Raw genomic sequence first — 14,659 nt, 5'->3', positions numbered from 1 at the left:
GTGAAGTATATATAGGGTGTAGAAGATTGTTTACAACGTAGAATAGCTATGTAGTGGAAGTCGAAACGAAGAATTTTATATAAGACACTTGTGGTCTATTAAGTTGGGAAACAGTCACCAACAGGTTTACAAGACTACGTGAGCTATAGCCCATGCGCGTCGCGTGAGATTTTCGTGTTCTCTTCTCCAGCTCTCTACACATAGTCATCGATTGTTTCGCAATTGTTGCTTGCATTAGCCTTTTATTTCTTCACTGCCTAATCATTACATGTTTGTCTGTTTGTTGTATCTGCTCGTAACGGGCAACCCATCGTCCGTAATTTACGAACAGTCTGTACTCAGGGCCGGTTTCCCGTGCGCCACCCTGTATTATTTCCCTGCGATCAGCCACGCAAGACTACGGTTGGCTAAACGAGAGGTTCTGCAGAATCACAGAAATTACTTCTAAAAGTGTGTAAGAATTCTGTAATGAATAAAAACTCTATACTCCAGGGGGGAGGCAAGTGCCCCCTCTTGGTGCCCTCCATCCTTCAGTCACCTACACTACTAGTTTTCAGTTTTTCATAAGAACCATATACCAAGGACAAATGAACGGTGAACAAGTAAAAATGAACGGTTGCCAAAAAAGAACTATCAGCAGTGAACTAGTTCCCAAGGATGAACGAGTTTGCCCATCTCTAGTCAGAACCACAGTATTCATTCGAATGTCGCTGAATTCAGTAGGAAACGAATTTTTCTGATACTGTCAAGAACGAAGCAAATTAGTCTCTCATTCAGTCGTGAGTGTCTGTTTTCATCTGACACTAAGAACTTCAGTATCGTGTATGACTTCTGAAAAGAAAGCTGATCAACTGCTACAAGACAATCAGTTTGGCGTTAGGAAAGGTAAAGGCACAAGAGAGGCAGTTCTGCCATTCCGATAAAGGAAGAAAGGCTTAAAAAACAAACACATTCATAGTTTTTGTGGACCAAAAAAAAAAAGAAAAACCGCTCGACTATGTAAAATGGTGCAATATATTAAATTCTGAAGAAAATAGATGAAGCTAAAAGGAAAGACGGTTTATATATGAACGAAGAGGGAAAAAGAGTAAAACAACAGAACACCCGAATGAAAAATTGTGTGAGACAGGGATTTAATCTGTACACTGAAGAAGCAAAACAACAAACAGTTCACGAATGAGAATAAAAATTCGAAGCGAAAGGATATCAGTAATAAGAATCGCTAATGACATTGCTATACTCAGTTAAAATGAGGGGGAAGTGCAGGGCCTACTGAATGGAATTCTCACTCTCATGGCTACCATGTAGTAGACGAAGTGAAAAAATTCTGTTACTTTGAAAATGAAATGACACATGAGGGACAAGGCAAGGACGACATAAAAAACACGTTAGCAGTGAAAGAGAACATTACTGACACAAAGAAGTCGCGTTTGAGATGTGCTACACAAGGACGTTTAAATTTAGATGGCCCGATAGGGAATGAGGTGGTGGTTCTCTGCAGAATCGGTTAATAGAGGAGCATGTGGCGAACATCCACTAAAAGAAGGTACAGGGTGACAGAGCACGTGTTACATATCAAAGAATATGCTCCCTGGTAGTAAAGGAAGCTGTGAGGGGTAAAAATTTTTACTGGAAGGCAGAGATAGAAATATATCCAACAAATAATTGAGGGCGCTGGGTTCTACTACTACTATGGCGATGTAGGCACAGGAGTGGAATTTGCGTTGAGACACACCAAATCGGTCAGAAGAACAATAAAGCACCTGTGTTTTCATTGCAGCTCGACACGTTACGTACTCTGTGTATTTGTTCCCATTTATTAATGAGCGTCTGCGTCAGTCGTTAGAAGTCATGTCTCCTACATCCCACCTGCGGCCGAAGAAATTTGTGTTTGTACTCGTCGGCGACCGTTTTGTGACTTGACATCCAGCCTTTGCTTGATATTTCTAGAAATAGCTGCAGTACGTACTCTTATTAATTGGTTGTACGCGTGTCGGAACAGATATGCAGCAACTACCACATGATTCATAAAGTTCTGTGTAGTGTACTCCCAGACGGTAAGGCGACATGGGGCAAGGCCCCGTAGTATAAGTGTCAGTCTGTAATGCGCTGACGGTTAAGGCAAACCCGCCATGTGACCCTTTCTGTGTTGTTGCAGCTTCAACCCCGTGATTACGAGACAAAACTACGCATGCAGCAAAGCACGGTTTTGTTGAAACGTACGAAATTTATAATTATTCATAGCGCTCGAAGGTATTTAAAAATTAGCGTTTCTGGACATTTTATGTCCGGATACTGACTGAGTATGGAGTGAATGTAATGGAGTGTTGGTAAGGTCCCGTTGATATGTTTATATGCCACTGGTGAAGACTCCTCACTTCATCCCCACTCGACTAAAAGTCTGCGAGGTAGGTTCTGTCTTAATCTCACTGTATTAGTTCTCTATTCTCCCAAGAAACGAAGCAGCAAACCCGTAACCGATGTTTTGAGTCGCACAACATTTCTTGTTTTATATAATTTTATTTTTTGCATAGTTTCATCGCTACTATTCTCAGTAATGGCTTTAAGTCTCCTTAAAAGTTAATTATTTTTCGATCTTAGCAGCTACTCTGATCAGCCAGAACATTATGACCACCGACCTACCATCGATATAACCCGTCGAGGTGATAGCGGCGTCACATGGCGAGGAATGACTTGGTCAGTGCACGTAGTATCTGTCAGCGTGCTACCCCGCGTGCAGAATGGGGAAGGCACGCGATCTAGGTGAGTTTGACAGGCTACAGAATTTTTTGGCACATTTCGGAACCTGAACGACTTGTTGGCTGTTCGAGGAGTGTTGTGGTGAGGCTCTTCCACACGTGGTGAAACCAAGGTGACACCGTGTCCAGACGTCGTGGGGTTGGGCGGCCACCTCTCATTACAGATGTCTGACAACGTAGACTGAACAGACTGGTCAACGGGACAAGCGGCGAACTGTGGGGAACTAACATCAGACGTCAATGCTGGACAGAGTAAAAGTGTGTGTGAACAAACAGTGCACCGAAGATTCGTAATGATGGGCCTCCACAGCTGACGACCCATGCATGTACCAGTGTTAACACCACGACATCGACAACCACGATTGAAATGGGCACGTAACCTTCGGCATTGCAAGTTGGTGCAGTGGCAGAGCGTTGCATGGTGTGATGAATCCCGATACCTTCATCATACCGATGGGAGGACTCTGATCTGTCGTCTTCCAGAGAAACAACAATTTGATACACGTACTGCGTGACGGAGACAGACTGGCGGCGGATCCGTTCTGCTCTGGGGAACATTCATTCACGTGGGCATCTGTGGGTCGAGTGGAGCCCGTGCGAGGCACCACGACGGCCAAGGAGTATCGTGCACTGCTTGTAGATCACATACACCCCTTCATGACCATTTTTTTTCAACGGTAGTGACATTTTTCAGCAAGATAATGGCGTCATCTCCCAATGCCAGGAGTGTAATGCAGTGGTTCGATTAACACAGTAGCGAGTTAAAATTGATGTACTGGCCTTCAAACTCGCCAGATGTGAACACACATGGGATGTGATTGAACGTGGCGTCAGAGCTCTTCGGCCCCGTTCCCAGAATTTACAGGAATTAGGTGGTACGTGTTTGCAAATGTGGTGTCATCTCCCTGCAGCGTCATACGGAAACCTCATTGCTTCCATGCCGCGAAGCGTCGCCCGTCTTGCCCGTGCCAAAGGTGGACATACCGTGTAGTAGGAAGGTGGTCATAATGTTCTGGCTAATCAGTGTGTATCGGACTTACATTAGCATCTTTGACGTTACAATGAAGTGAATACCCTTAGCTGCGTACAGGCGTTATGTAAGTCAACGGGGACAGTTGAAAATGTGTGCCCCGACTGAGACTCGAACCCGTGATCTCCTGCTTACATAGCAGACGCTCCATCCATCTAAGCTTATCTGCAGCTAAGGGTGTTCACTTCATTGTAATTTCATTCTAACGAGCTGCATGGTCACCGATGGTATCTGTTCTTTCGGACATGTCCGAAAGATCAGATACCATCTTCATATATCTTTGACGTTGTTCGAGGTATTCCATCGCTGTTAGTAAACGTAACTACTGAAGGCGCCAGTGTAGACGATAGTAATGTATAATAATTGTTTACTTACTGTGTCCTCCATTAGCAGAGTAAGTTGTTGTGCAGGTATTTGTTGTTAGGACCCATCTGATATTGTTGTAGAGGCCCGTGCAGGAAGTAGTAAATTGATTAATAATTTCACAAGGCTCGTCTGTTGCGAAATCGGGGAAACAGTTCTTTCTGAATGCTTTTTAAAAAAATTATGTGATGTCATGTAATATGTCACAGCGTTTTGAATTATGTCAACTGGCTGCTGCTATCAGGCTCGCTTCCCGGTAATACAAAATCAGCAGAGAGAGTGTGTGGACCCATGTGCACCTGGAAGTGTAGTGCAGAGTAAATGAACGTGGGATAAGGCTACAAAATGGAGAAAACTGACCCGCGATAGCATTGGCCGGCCCTGGGACGATTCCTATCAAATCTTGGGCGGTCGCCAGTTCTAAATATTATTTCTGTTTATCCTACGCTATTTGCCATTGTCCTGCTTCCGTCTGGCGCAGAGCCACTTGCTAGTAGTCTGCCCCCTGCAATTCAGTGTCCCGTTTGTGTATTTTCCATACATTCTGAGAACAGTTCACTTGTCCTATAATTCATCGTACAAAGAAATACTGAACTGTTAGGGCATAATCAACTAGCGTGTGAATAGTGGCAAGAATAAAAGTATACATTGGACTCGTATCAATTGATTTCTGATTAATTAAAACTGTGTACTTTCAGTTTACGGCCTTCAGAATTCACTGTACACTTAATTGGTTCTCCAGATTTCGCCTGAAGTCTCTGGAAAGTTAATACCGTTTCAAGGCTACACCTGTCATTCTTTTCGATAAATTATTTCAGTGTTCGTTAGTGGAATTATAATGCGTGTAGCGAAAATCTGTGAGCGCTCATGGTTTCGCAGTTGTACCAGCCGCACGGCAAGTAAGAATACACTGGGGCGAACGCAAAGTCATCGCGAGAAATACGTCTTATCGTTGATTATCTCCAGAATGAATGCTTCACTCAGCAGAGGAATGGTTAACGGACTGGAACTCTAACTCGAGACCTTGGGAAAGAGGTGCTGATACATGTGAAATTTTTGAGGACAGGTATTGAGTCGGACCTGAATAGATAAGTCACTAAAAGCTTTACTCCCCCAGATGTAAAGGTTCTGGGTTGGAGTACCGGTCCGGCATAGTTTTAATCTGCCAGGAAGTTTAATTGTCTAACACAATCATCAGGTTCAAAGAAGCACCAAGAAGAAGAAGAAGAAGAAGAAGGTGAAATCAAATAGTGGGAGGAGTTCAAATACCTAGGACATTGGTAATGAACAAACACATCTAAGAAAGAAGTCTTTGCATCGCGGATCAGAAGAACGGAAACAGTATATCAACTAACTGAACGTTTCCAAAAGAAGATATCAATGTCAGTGTAAGACTACAATCTACGTTAATACGACCAGAGGCCAGATATTCCGGAGAATGCTTTTATATGAATAAAAGAGATTTGGCCGAGAAATTAGAAACTCTTGCAAGACAGACCTCGAGGAAAATATTAAGATCAATCAAAGAAAATCGTGTATTAGGGAATTCCTACATATGTAGAAGAAATCGGCCACATATTGCAGGAAGGTTGTTTTCAATGGTTACACTGCCCGTGAGTCCTAAAAGGTTAAGCAGTCGTATCTTCGGCTACTTAACAAGGAAACCAAGGAAGCGGGGTTCACCAAGATAGGAAAAGACCTGTAAGAAGTTTAGCATATATGGATGTCCTCTAGTGTTGCTCCAACTCCAGAAACACCTTAATTTTGCAAGAAAAGACAAAACTAAAATTTGCAAAACGTGGATTGCAATGAGGAACAGTGTTGGTAAAGAATGCGGGTATACTGTGCTAAACTAGAGGTCGAGGCACAAGGAAGAGGAAAACTGCAGCTGGAATAGCGCAGTCAATAAAAAATGAATAAAAATTTATTGGGAAATAATGGAGATACTGATGTGGGGAATGTCTAGAGAGAGAGAGAGAGAGAGAGAGAATATGAATACATTTTTTCCGCATTTTCCAGTCGAACGCTGTAATCCCATATTGCCGTTTTCTGTTTAACCTCGAGGGCAGCCACCCGTCAGTGGTGTGCGTTTACATGTTGTGCTCCCCAGGACCTCAAGGATTAGCGCCGTGACCTCCTGGGGTCTAGCAGCGAAGCGCGTGCTGCCGCCGCCCCGTGGCTCGCACTGCAGCAGCACTCGTAAAATTAGCGCCACTTAACTCCTGTTACCAGCGCGGACACCTCGTTATTCTGTCGCCACAAGGGCAGCCGTTCGCAACCTACTCGCCTTCACTCATTAAAAGTTCGCTCGCTCCATTGATTACCGCTTGCCTGGCGTTGCAGCATCTTGTGTCTTAAGAACGTGCCGCGCCTAGCCGCTTTGTTCGTCGGCAATAAACTCTTTGTTAAACACCTGGCGCAGCTGTTATATCGGTAAACAGTTTTTACACAACTGGAATGCTATTGTGTTGTAATAGATGCTCCAAAGGGCGTATTAGATCAATGCTCCTGCTCCTCCTCCTCCTACAACAACAACAACAACAACAACAACAACAACAACAACAAATCTCTTCTCCATACCGTCCAGGTGATGGCTGCTCCAGGCAAATTACAGGGTGGTTCCTTCCCCATCGTTCGCTAATCCGATGGGACCTTATGACTTCACTATTTGGTTGCTCCCCCCAAATTAACCAACCAACAGGTGACAACTCCCTATTACTACTTGCAGGCACTATTTTTATCTAGTGACAACACTGTAGCTGAAAGTGTCAGTCAAGGCGTTGATCACGGTCAGTAAGGACCGAGGGCAGTGACGGGAGAACGAACCTAACGATTTCCGGAATAATGTTCAAGCTACACTTGGCAATATTTGCGAGAGAAGAGTCAGAGTCAAACAACTACGTAGGAAACTCCCAATATTCAACAACAATTTGCTTATGATCGCAAGTATTAGGTGGCCAACCTTCACATCAAATAAACTAAAAAAAGGTTCAAATGGCTCTGAGCACTATGGGACTTAACTTCTGAGTTCATCAGTCTCCTAGAACTTAGAACTACTTAAACCTAACCAACCTAAGGACAACACACACATATCCATGCCCGAGGCAGGATTCGAACCTGAGACCGTAGCGGTCGCGCGGTTCCAGGCTGTGGCGCTTAGAAGCGCTCGGCCACTCCGGCCGGCCAAATAAACTATTTCAAAACCCAAAGCGCACCGTTATACTTATAGTAAAAATGTACTCGTCTCCACTACCTTGGTGCCAGCCACATCAGCTGTTTATTTGGAATTTCATTGAAGCAGCGTCTCATAGGACTGACGAGGCTGAGTGTACCCTGCTAGAGACCTTTCCACCACAGAAAAATCTGACATGTTCATCGAAAATGGAACCCGGGACCTTCGAGTTAGTAGCCAGCGACGCTAATCGTTAGACCACTGAAAGTGGCTCTAGGTTGGAATAACTTAAAGAAAAAAAATTACAAGAAAATAACTTACCTGTTCTTATTCTGGTTTACCGTACGAACCTAAGAAGCACTCGTGAAAAACATTGGTCTCCCTCTTTCACACACGGTAAGTAACATATCCTGGTCGCAGGTAAAATGGCAGCGTATATTCACAGGTACCCAATGGGTCTTCAACACTAGCACAGTGTGAGCTAATAACAAAGGTATATATTAAAAATATACATGTTCACCGAAATTTTGGATTATCAGAGAATAAAGACAGTGCAGCAGCTTGAGCAGAAATGGAAGGGGCGGGGGCGTGGTTATGTGATGATGCAGATCCTGTTAGTGAAGACAGAACACAGCTTGCAATGCAGTTGTGTCCAGGAATGCTCAAGTCTCAAGTTGCTGTAGGAAGTATAAGAACGCTTTTATAAAAAGTGTCCACGAAATCTGGTGACCGTCACATAACTCATCTAGATGTCTCTTAACTTTTGAGGAAAACATTAGTTAATTGCCACTGGACTATAATAGTTGGAAATGAGCCGCACGTGTGGAATGTTCTAGGGCTGCCAGATGGATGATTTGGATGCTTTTCGAGCATTCTGAGGAGCTCCGCACCACAACGAATTAGGAGGAAAACGTGATGTACTGCTAGAATATTAACGTGCCAGTTGGGTGAAGATGCGTTTGGAACGTACGGCTTTTTTTCGAAACACAATCATTTTTTTCTTTTTTTTGCGCACTTCTGACGGGCAAGTTTAAGGAACTAATATTCGATACAGAACGTAACACTGTTCGCCACGTATTCTGTGTATCACAAGGTAGGCTCATAAGAAAAAAGTCAATGATTTGAACCCATACAGTAGCCTACATGATTAGCATAGCCTATCCTCCGACATGCATTCTACAAAAACGTTCATAGTAATTATACGAGAGGAGATTTGGGATTAAAGCAGTTGTGTCAGCACAAAATAGTAAATCCATACTGAATAAGTGCATTATTTAGTAAGAGCGCTTATTACCCTCAAATTATGGGGAGGGTGCGCTGGTTGATAAAGCAAAACACCAGTTCAGTTCTCTTTCAAAGTCACACGGCTACATTTCGGCGTTCTGTCCTTCAATAAAGAGTGAAAATGTCCTGACTTAATTAGGCAAAATAAATTGTCCAACGCACTCGCAGGCAGGAAATTATCACAAGCTGGCCTTGCGCCAATACTTCCAGTGGAAAGCACACACATTTGAATGGAACGCGTAAAACACTGATGTCCATTCTTTGGCAAAGGTCAGTTCCCACTGTTGGCGCAGTCTTACAAATACACCGTACTGCTTAGCACGTGGTTTGATAAAAAGTCCAGTGCGGCGTCCTTTACATCGGGGTCTTCCATCTTCAGTTACGGGGTAGAAAGCGCTGAAAGACACAACATCTGTGTCTTGCCCACCACAGTTCGCGTCTCTTTTGCGTGGTTTAGGACTGAGATAATCATTGCTAATTTCCTCTCTGTTTAGAGTTAACAGAATATAATTGCTATACTACGTAACAAAAAAAAGAGCCATAGACTACAGCAAACCTATTATTCGGCTTAGAAAACAATTTTGTTGTGAAGATTCTAACAAACCTACCACAACCAAGGTCAAAAATTAATTATGATTGTAGTGTTGCTCACGCTGCTAAATATTGCATTTTCGGGCAACAACAAAGTTATATTATGTGGCATGTGTCATTAGAGCACAGTTACTAAAGACATTTCTTGAAATAATGGATAAACTAGGCACTCGTCTTTTCGTATTTCCCACGCTGGTCACGTCGTGAACTCATGGCTCAATCGTTGAAAATCTAGGTAGTGATGATTCCAAGCTCGGATGCAAAGAGGCCTAGGTGTTATTCTGCGATATTCAAAAGTTTTATATATGTGTTTCATAAACCATTCTTGAAGATTAAACTTTTGCAAGTTAGAACAATGGTGATGTAAAAAAAGGAATCAGCACTCCGAATTTAAGTTACACTTCTTTTTTATTACTTTTATTGCAGTATCACGTAACTCGTTTCAGAACATCACTTCACAATATAAAACATACTTGAAAATATCTTCCTCGCTGTTAAAGTTCACATTTCATAAACTAAAATTTGCGTCTTTTTAACATGACGACCAAAGCTTGACTCTCTAATAACCGCTTACGCGCCCCAAAAATCAGAGTTAAAAGTACGTCAATGATCATAGTGACAAAAGAAAGAATACACACAAGAATATCATTGCAATATATACATATCAATGTATGGAAGTACCTCTACGTTAATGAAATAAAATCTGAATGTTGTCATAGAAATATGTTAACTATTTTACAGAAACACAGTAGAATATTGCTGGTATCGAGAGGTTGAGGTGAGGTGCCGTAATGGTTACGTAATTCAAGTACCATTACGAGATGTAGAGAACGAAGACATCGGCAAGCGCTTAGTTACCGGTGTCGCTTAAGTAGTGGTGCCTGTGAACCAGGGTTTGAGCAGCTAAACATGCTGATACAGTGAGCAAAGTGTGTTCGGCGGAGGAAAAGACTGAAGACCAGGCGATCAAAGAAACCGTTACACAAAGGAATTCCTGGAGGGAAGACGTTCTCGCAAAACACAATGAGATAGTTTACTGAATCGGCATTTGCGACAGACTGCAAAACCATGCTACCGTCACGAACATGCAACTGGCGTAATGACTACGGAGACTAGAGAAATCAGGGTGTCTGCCGCTGCCGCCCGCCCCCCTCCATTTGGGAGTGGAATACCAAAGGAAATGAGTAGGAGTGTTACAAGCTACCCTTCGCCATGCGCAGTATGGATACGTCACCTTGCCGGATATGTACGTGTATCCTACCTGAAAGGAAAGTTGCGGAATCTTAAGAGGGGAAGTTGGAACCTTTCCTCGACCTTTGAGTCTAGTGATTCGCGTCCGCCCATACAATACGCGTATCCGACGTGCGTAAGGGAAACTGGCGAAGACTGACGGCAGGGATATTTCAGGCGATGCGCACTCGCGTCGATTAACATTCCGTGACCGGTGGATGTCGCAGGCGAGGCCGGAGCACGTGTGCTGAGAGAGGCACCAGCAACAACCGCCGGCGGCACGCGTGCCCTGAATACGGCACACGGAGCCCGTTTCATTAGGTTATAAAGGCGGCGCTTCACGGCGGCCCACGCCCCTACACGCTCGCTAACTTCGCCCCATAACGGTGGGCGATACGACGCCGAAAGCGCGCCTCGTATATTACGCGTAGCATGTAGATTGCGGCGCAAAACGACGTATTTAAGAGCCTCTCATATCGCCGGGTTCCGTGTAAGCTCGGCGAGGAAAGAAGCGAAGACGGACGCGCTCCTCAGCAGGAAAAATGGCATCCTAACGCAGAGATACGACTAAAATCACTAAATATTACTAGAAGCCTCGATATGTTCCACGAGAAACATCTCCGCAGAAATGCAATCTGATGCAACAAGGAAGATTTCTAGTCTTCATTAGCACTTCATCAGTAGTGACTACCAACCCTAATAAGCTTTTAAGGCTTCTATCAAATGACACGATGAAGGAAAAAAAAAAAGAAAAAAACATTTTTGAAGTGCGACGTTATCAGGACGACATGTGACTCGGCAGACTAAAGTGTTCATTCAACACGGTATGTAATAGAAGAAATTCAAGTTTGGAACACCAATAAGTTGTTTCATGAATTCAGTCTTTAAACAGCGAATCCAAAAACTGGATATTAGCGAAAAAAAGAAAACTAAAGCTGTGCAGCACCATCTGAAAACACACACACACACACACACACAATTTTCAGCTAGGAAAAATCTGCCGGAACTGCCTGGTGAAACGTTGTTGTGATGCCTCGTGTAAGGAGGAGAAATGCGTACCATCACGTTTCCGACTTTGATAAAGGTCGGATTGTAGCCTATCGCGATTGCGGTTTATCGTATCGTGACATTGCTACCTCGCGTTTGTCGAGATCCAATGACTGTTAGCACAATATGGAACCGGTAGGAAAAAAGAGGGCAATACGGAACGCCGTGCTGGATCCCAACGGCCTCGTATCACCAGCAGTCGAGATGACAGGCACCCTATCCGCATGGCTGTAACGGATGGTGCAGGCACGTCTCGATCCCTGAGTCAACAGATGGGGACGTTTGCAAGACAACAACCATCTGCACGAACAGTTCGACGACGTTTGCAGCAGCACAGACTATCAGCTCGGACACGATGGCTGCGGTTACCCTTGACGCTGCATCACAGACAGGAGCGCCTGCGATGATGTACTCAACGACGAACCTGGGTGCACGAATGGAAAAACGTTATTTTTTCGGATGAATCCAGGTTCTGTTTACAGCATCATGATGGTCGCATCCGTGTTTCGCGACATCGCGGTGAACGAACATAGGAAGCGTGTATTCGTCATCGCCATACTGGCGTATCACCCGGCGTGATGGTATGGCGTGCCATTGGTTACACGTCTGTCACCTCTTGTTCGCACTGAGGGCACTTGGAACAGTGGATGTCACATTTATGATGTCTTACGACCCGTGGCTCTACCCTTCATTCGATCCCTGCGAAACCCTACATTTCAGCAGGATAATGCACGACCGCATGTTGCAGGTCCTGTACGGGCCTTTCTGGATACAGAAAATGTTCGACTGCTGCCCTGGCCAGCACATTCTCCAGATCTCTCACCAATTGAAAACGTCTGGTCAATGGTGGCAGAGCAACTGGCTCGTCACAATACGCCAGTCACTACTCTTGATGAACTGTGGTATCGTGTTGAAGCTGCATGGGCAGCTGTACCTGTACACGCCATCCAAGCTCTGTTTGACTCAGTGCCCAGGCGTATCAAGGCCGTTTATACGGACAGAGGTGGTTGTTCTGGGTACTGATTTCTCAGGATGTATGCACCCAAATTGCGTGAAAATGCAATCACATGTCAGTTCTAGTATAACATATTTGTCCAATGAATACCCGTTTATCATCTGCATTTCTTCTTGGTGTAGCAATTTTAATGGCCAGTAGTGTAGTTTAAAGGCTCTTTGACAAGGAGGAGACTAAAAACTGAGAAGAAATCAGTCTGCGTTCTATTACACAAGCAAATAACCCGGATATTCGCCATAGGCGATTTACGAAAACCACAGGAAACCCAAATCTGGATTGCAAGCCGGGAATTTCAACCCCTTTCTTCCCGTATGCTAGCTCAATATGCTAAGCGCTGCGCTTGGTGGTGAAAATTATGATCTGCAACATCCAACTTTTTTAACTTAATTTTTGTTAACCTTCGCTCTATTGCATAATTACGGCTCTAGGCGATTTTGAGGTACCGCTCAACGGCTGCTTCGTCATCAGCAATCTAACAATTAACTGTTTCGGGTGGCATGTAGTCATTTAAGATATTCGGGGCAACTCCAGACCCGAGTTAAAAGAGGGTCATTGAAATGCTTGTCTTTAACACGTATCCCAAAAATGATTAGAGATTATCGTCCGCAGGTAAACTGATCATCAAGAACTAAGACTAAATGTTCAACCTAGTTCCTGTGGATGTCATCTACGAAACATTGTTCGTCTAAAAATATCACAATAATTGAAACAATCGACACCAAAGCAGCTTATACGAGCCGATTCTATGGCATCGATAAATTGTAATTGGCAATAGTAAGGCATTATGAAGTACACCCCGCAAAAATTACTCACAGGAAAAGTTATACGGAAAAAATAGACACGTCTATACATCAATAAAGTTATCTTACGGCTAGATCCAGCACGTACAAACAAAATGCTGTCAACACATTTCGAACTGGGAACTTCGAATTCATATCACAATTACTACCTCTAACAAACCCAATTGAACAGGAATGTGATCCACATACCTTGTGAATGTCTTCATACGGGCCTCCACTGCTTTGTGTCGGAGGCAGATTCGTGTCAAGGCAGTGCCGATCTCCTTGGTAGCACCTGCAACAAAATAATAGATACTATTAAACAAAGTTCAAAATACGTTCAGCCTCGAAAGATAATTTCCAACTTCAATGTATTTTAGAGCACAAGTAAAATGCAGATTTCGGCTCGTATGATTCACGAAATGCTCCAGTTCTATCACACTCAACATTTCTGCATTGACTGCGGTGATTTTATAAATGATTCGCTACTTCAAACTACTCTTATTGTCGCGTCGTAACCACACTCCACGTCCAAAGTCCAAGATCAGGGCCACCAATGAAATAGAATATTTAGAGGCGAAAGCACGTTTATCACGAACAACACACTACAGCCGGATCTTAACTGACCTCGTGCACGAAGCGTGCGGTTATTAATGTAACAATATTCCAGAATGCTGGTGTTTATACTAACATCGAATATTCCAGAACTCATAAATACTAAACAACATTTAAGTAACTGGAGGTGGTCGGGTCTGAGGTGGCGAACCGCACACGCCCGCCTGCGACGCTAACCACTACGGAACACTGCATGCACTGCAGGTCGCAGCACTGAACTACGGGGATGCCTCACAATGCAACTGAGTAAAATCTGGAAAGTCGCCATTCTTCTTTAAACGCTGAAAAAATGACAAACTACGCGAATGGTAGCGTGTCAGAGTACCAGCGCCTGTAACAGTTTTAATTTGTAGATATACATTTTTAAACATATTCTCGCTGTACGTTCGCCGTAGAGATTATGAGTTCTTTGAAGGCCCTCCGAATACGTTCGTGTTGTAAACGCTAGAGAGCCACTCAAATGCCTTCTTCGTCAGTTTCACTGTCTTTATCGGCCAAAATGACGCTTGATATCTATAATAATACCTGGCTGCGTCAATCTGCCTAACCCCATGCGTGTAGAAGCCCTCGAGGGTTGTTTGTACTCGCACCGTGTATGCGTATACCTTTGCGCCTTAGCGTAATATTTGACTCGAATTAAAACACACACACACACACACACACACACACACTGTAAGGTGTATGCTTCGCCGGCGATGGGCGAGGCATGACAATCTCTGACCAGAGATTAGTTCATTGTTAGTTGTTGCTTGTCGCGAGTCTGCTCGAGTCGAC

General features: G+C 43.9%; 1 protein-coding gene across 5 annotated transcripts in view; it reads right to left on the bottom strand.

Moving 5' to 3' along the window:
• LOC126262296 (protein MTSS 2) overlaps positions 1 to 14,659 on the bottom strand; it is a 351,715-nt gene that overhangs the window by 114,434 nt on the left and 222,622 nt on the right. For all 5 annotated transcript variants that reach the window (XM_049958828.1, XM_049958832.1, XM_049958829.1 and 2 more), the window contains exon 4: positions 13,481 to 13,565. In XM_049958828.1, the coding sequence (XP_049814785.1) occupies positions 13,481 to 13,565 (85 nt within the window). The remainder of the gene's footprint in view (positions 1 to 13,480; positions 13,566 to 14,659) is intronic.

This window comes from Schistocerca nitens, chromosome 6 (genome assembly GCF_023898315.1).
Source record: "Schistocerca nitens isolate TAMUIC-IGC-003100 chromosome 6, iqSchNite1.1, whole genome shotgun sequence".
Taxonomy (NCBI): Eukaryota; Metazoa; Arthropoda; class Insecta; order Orthoptera; family Acrididae; genus Schistocerca; species Schistocerca nitens.
This window is presented reverse-complemented; position numbering and strand designations above follow the sequence as displayed.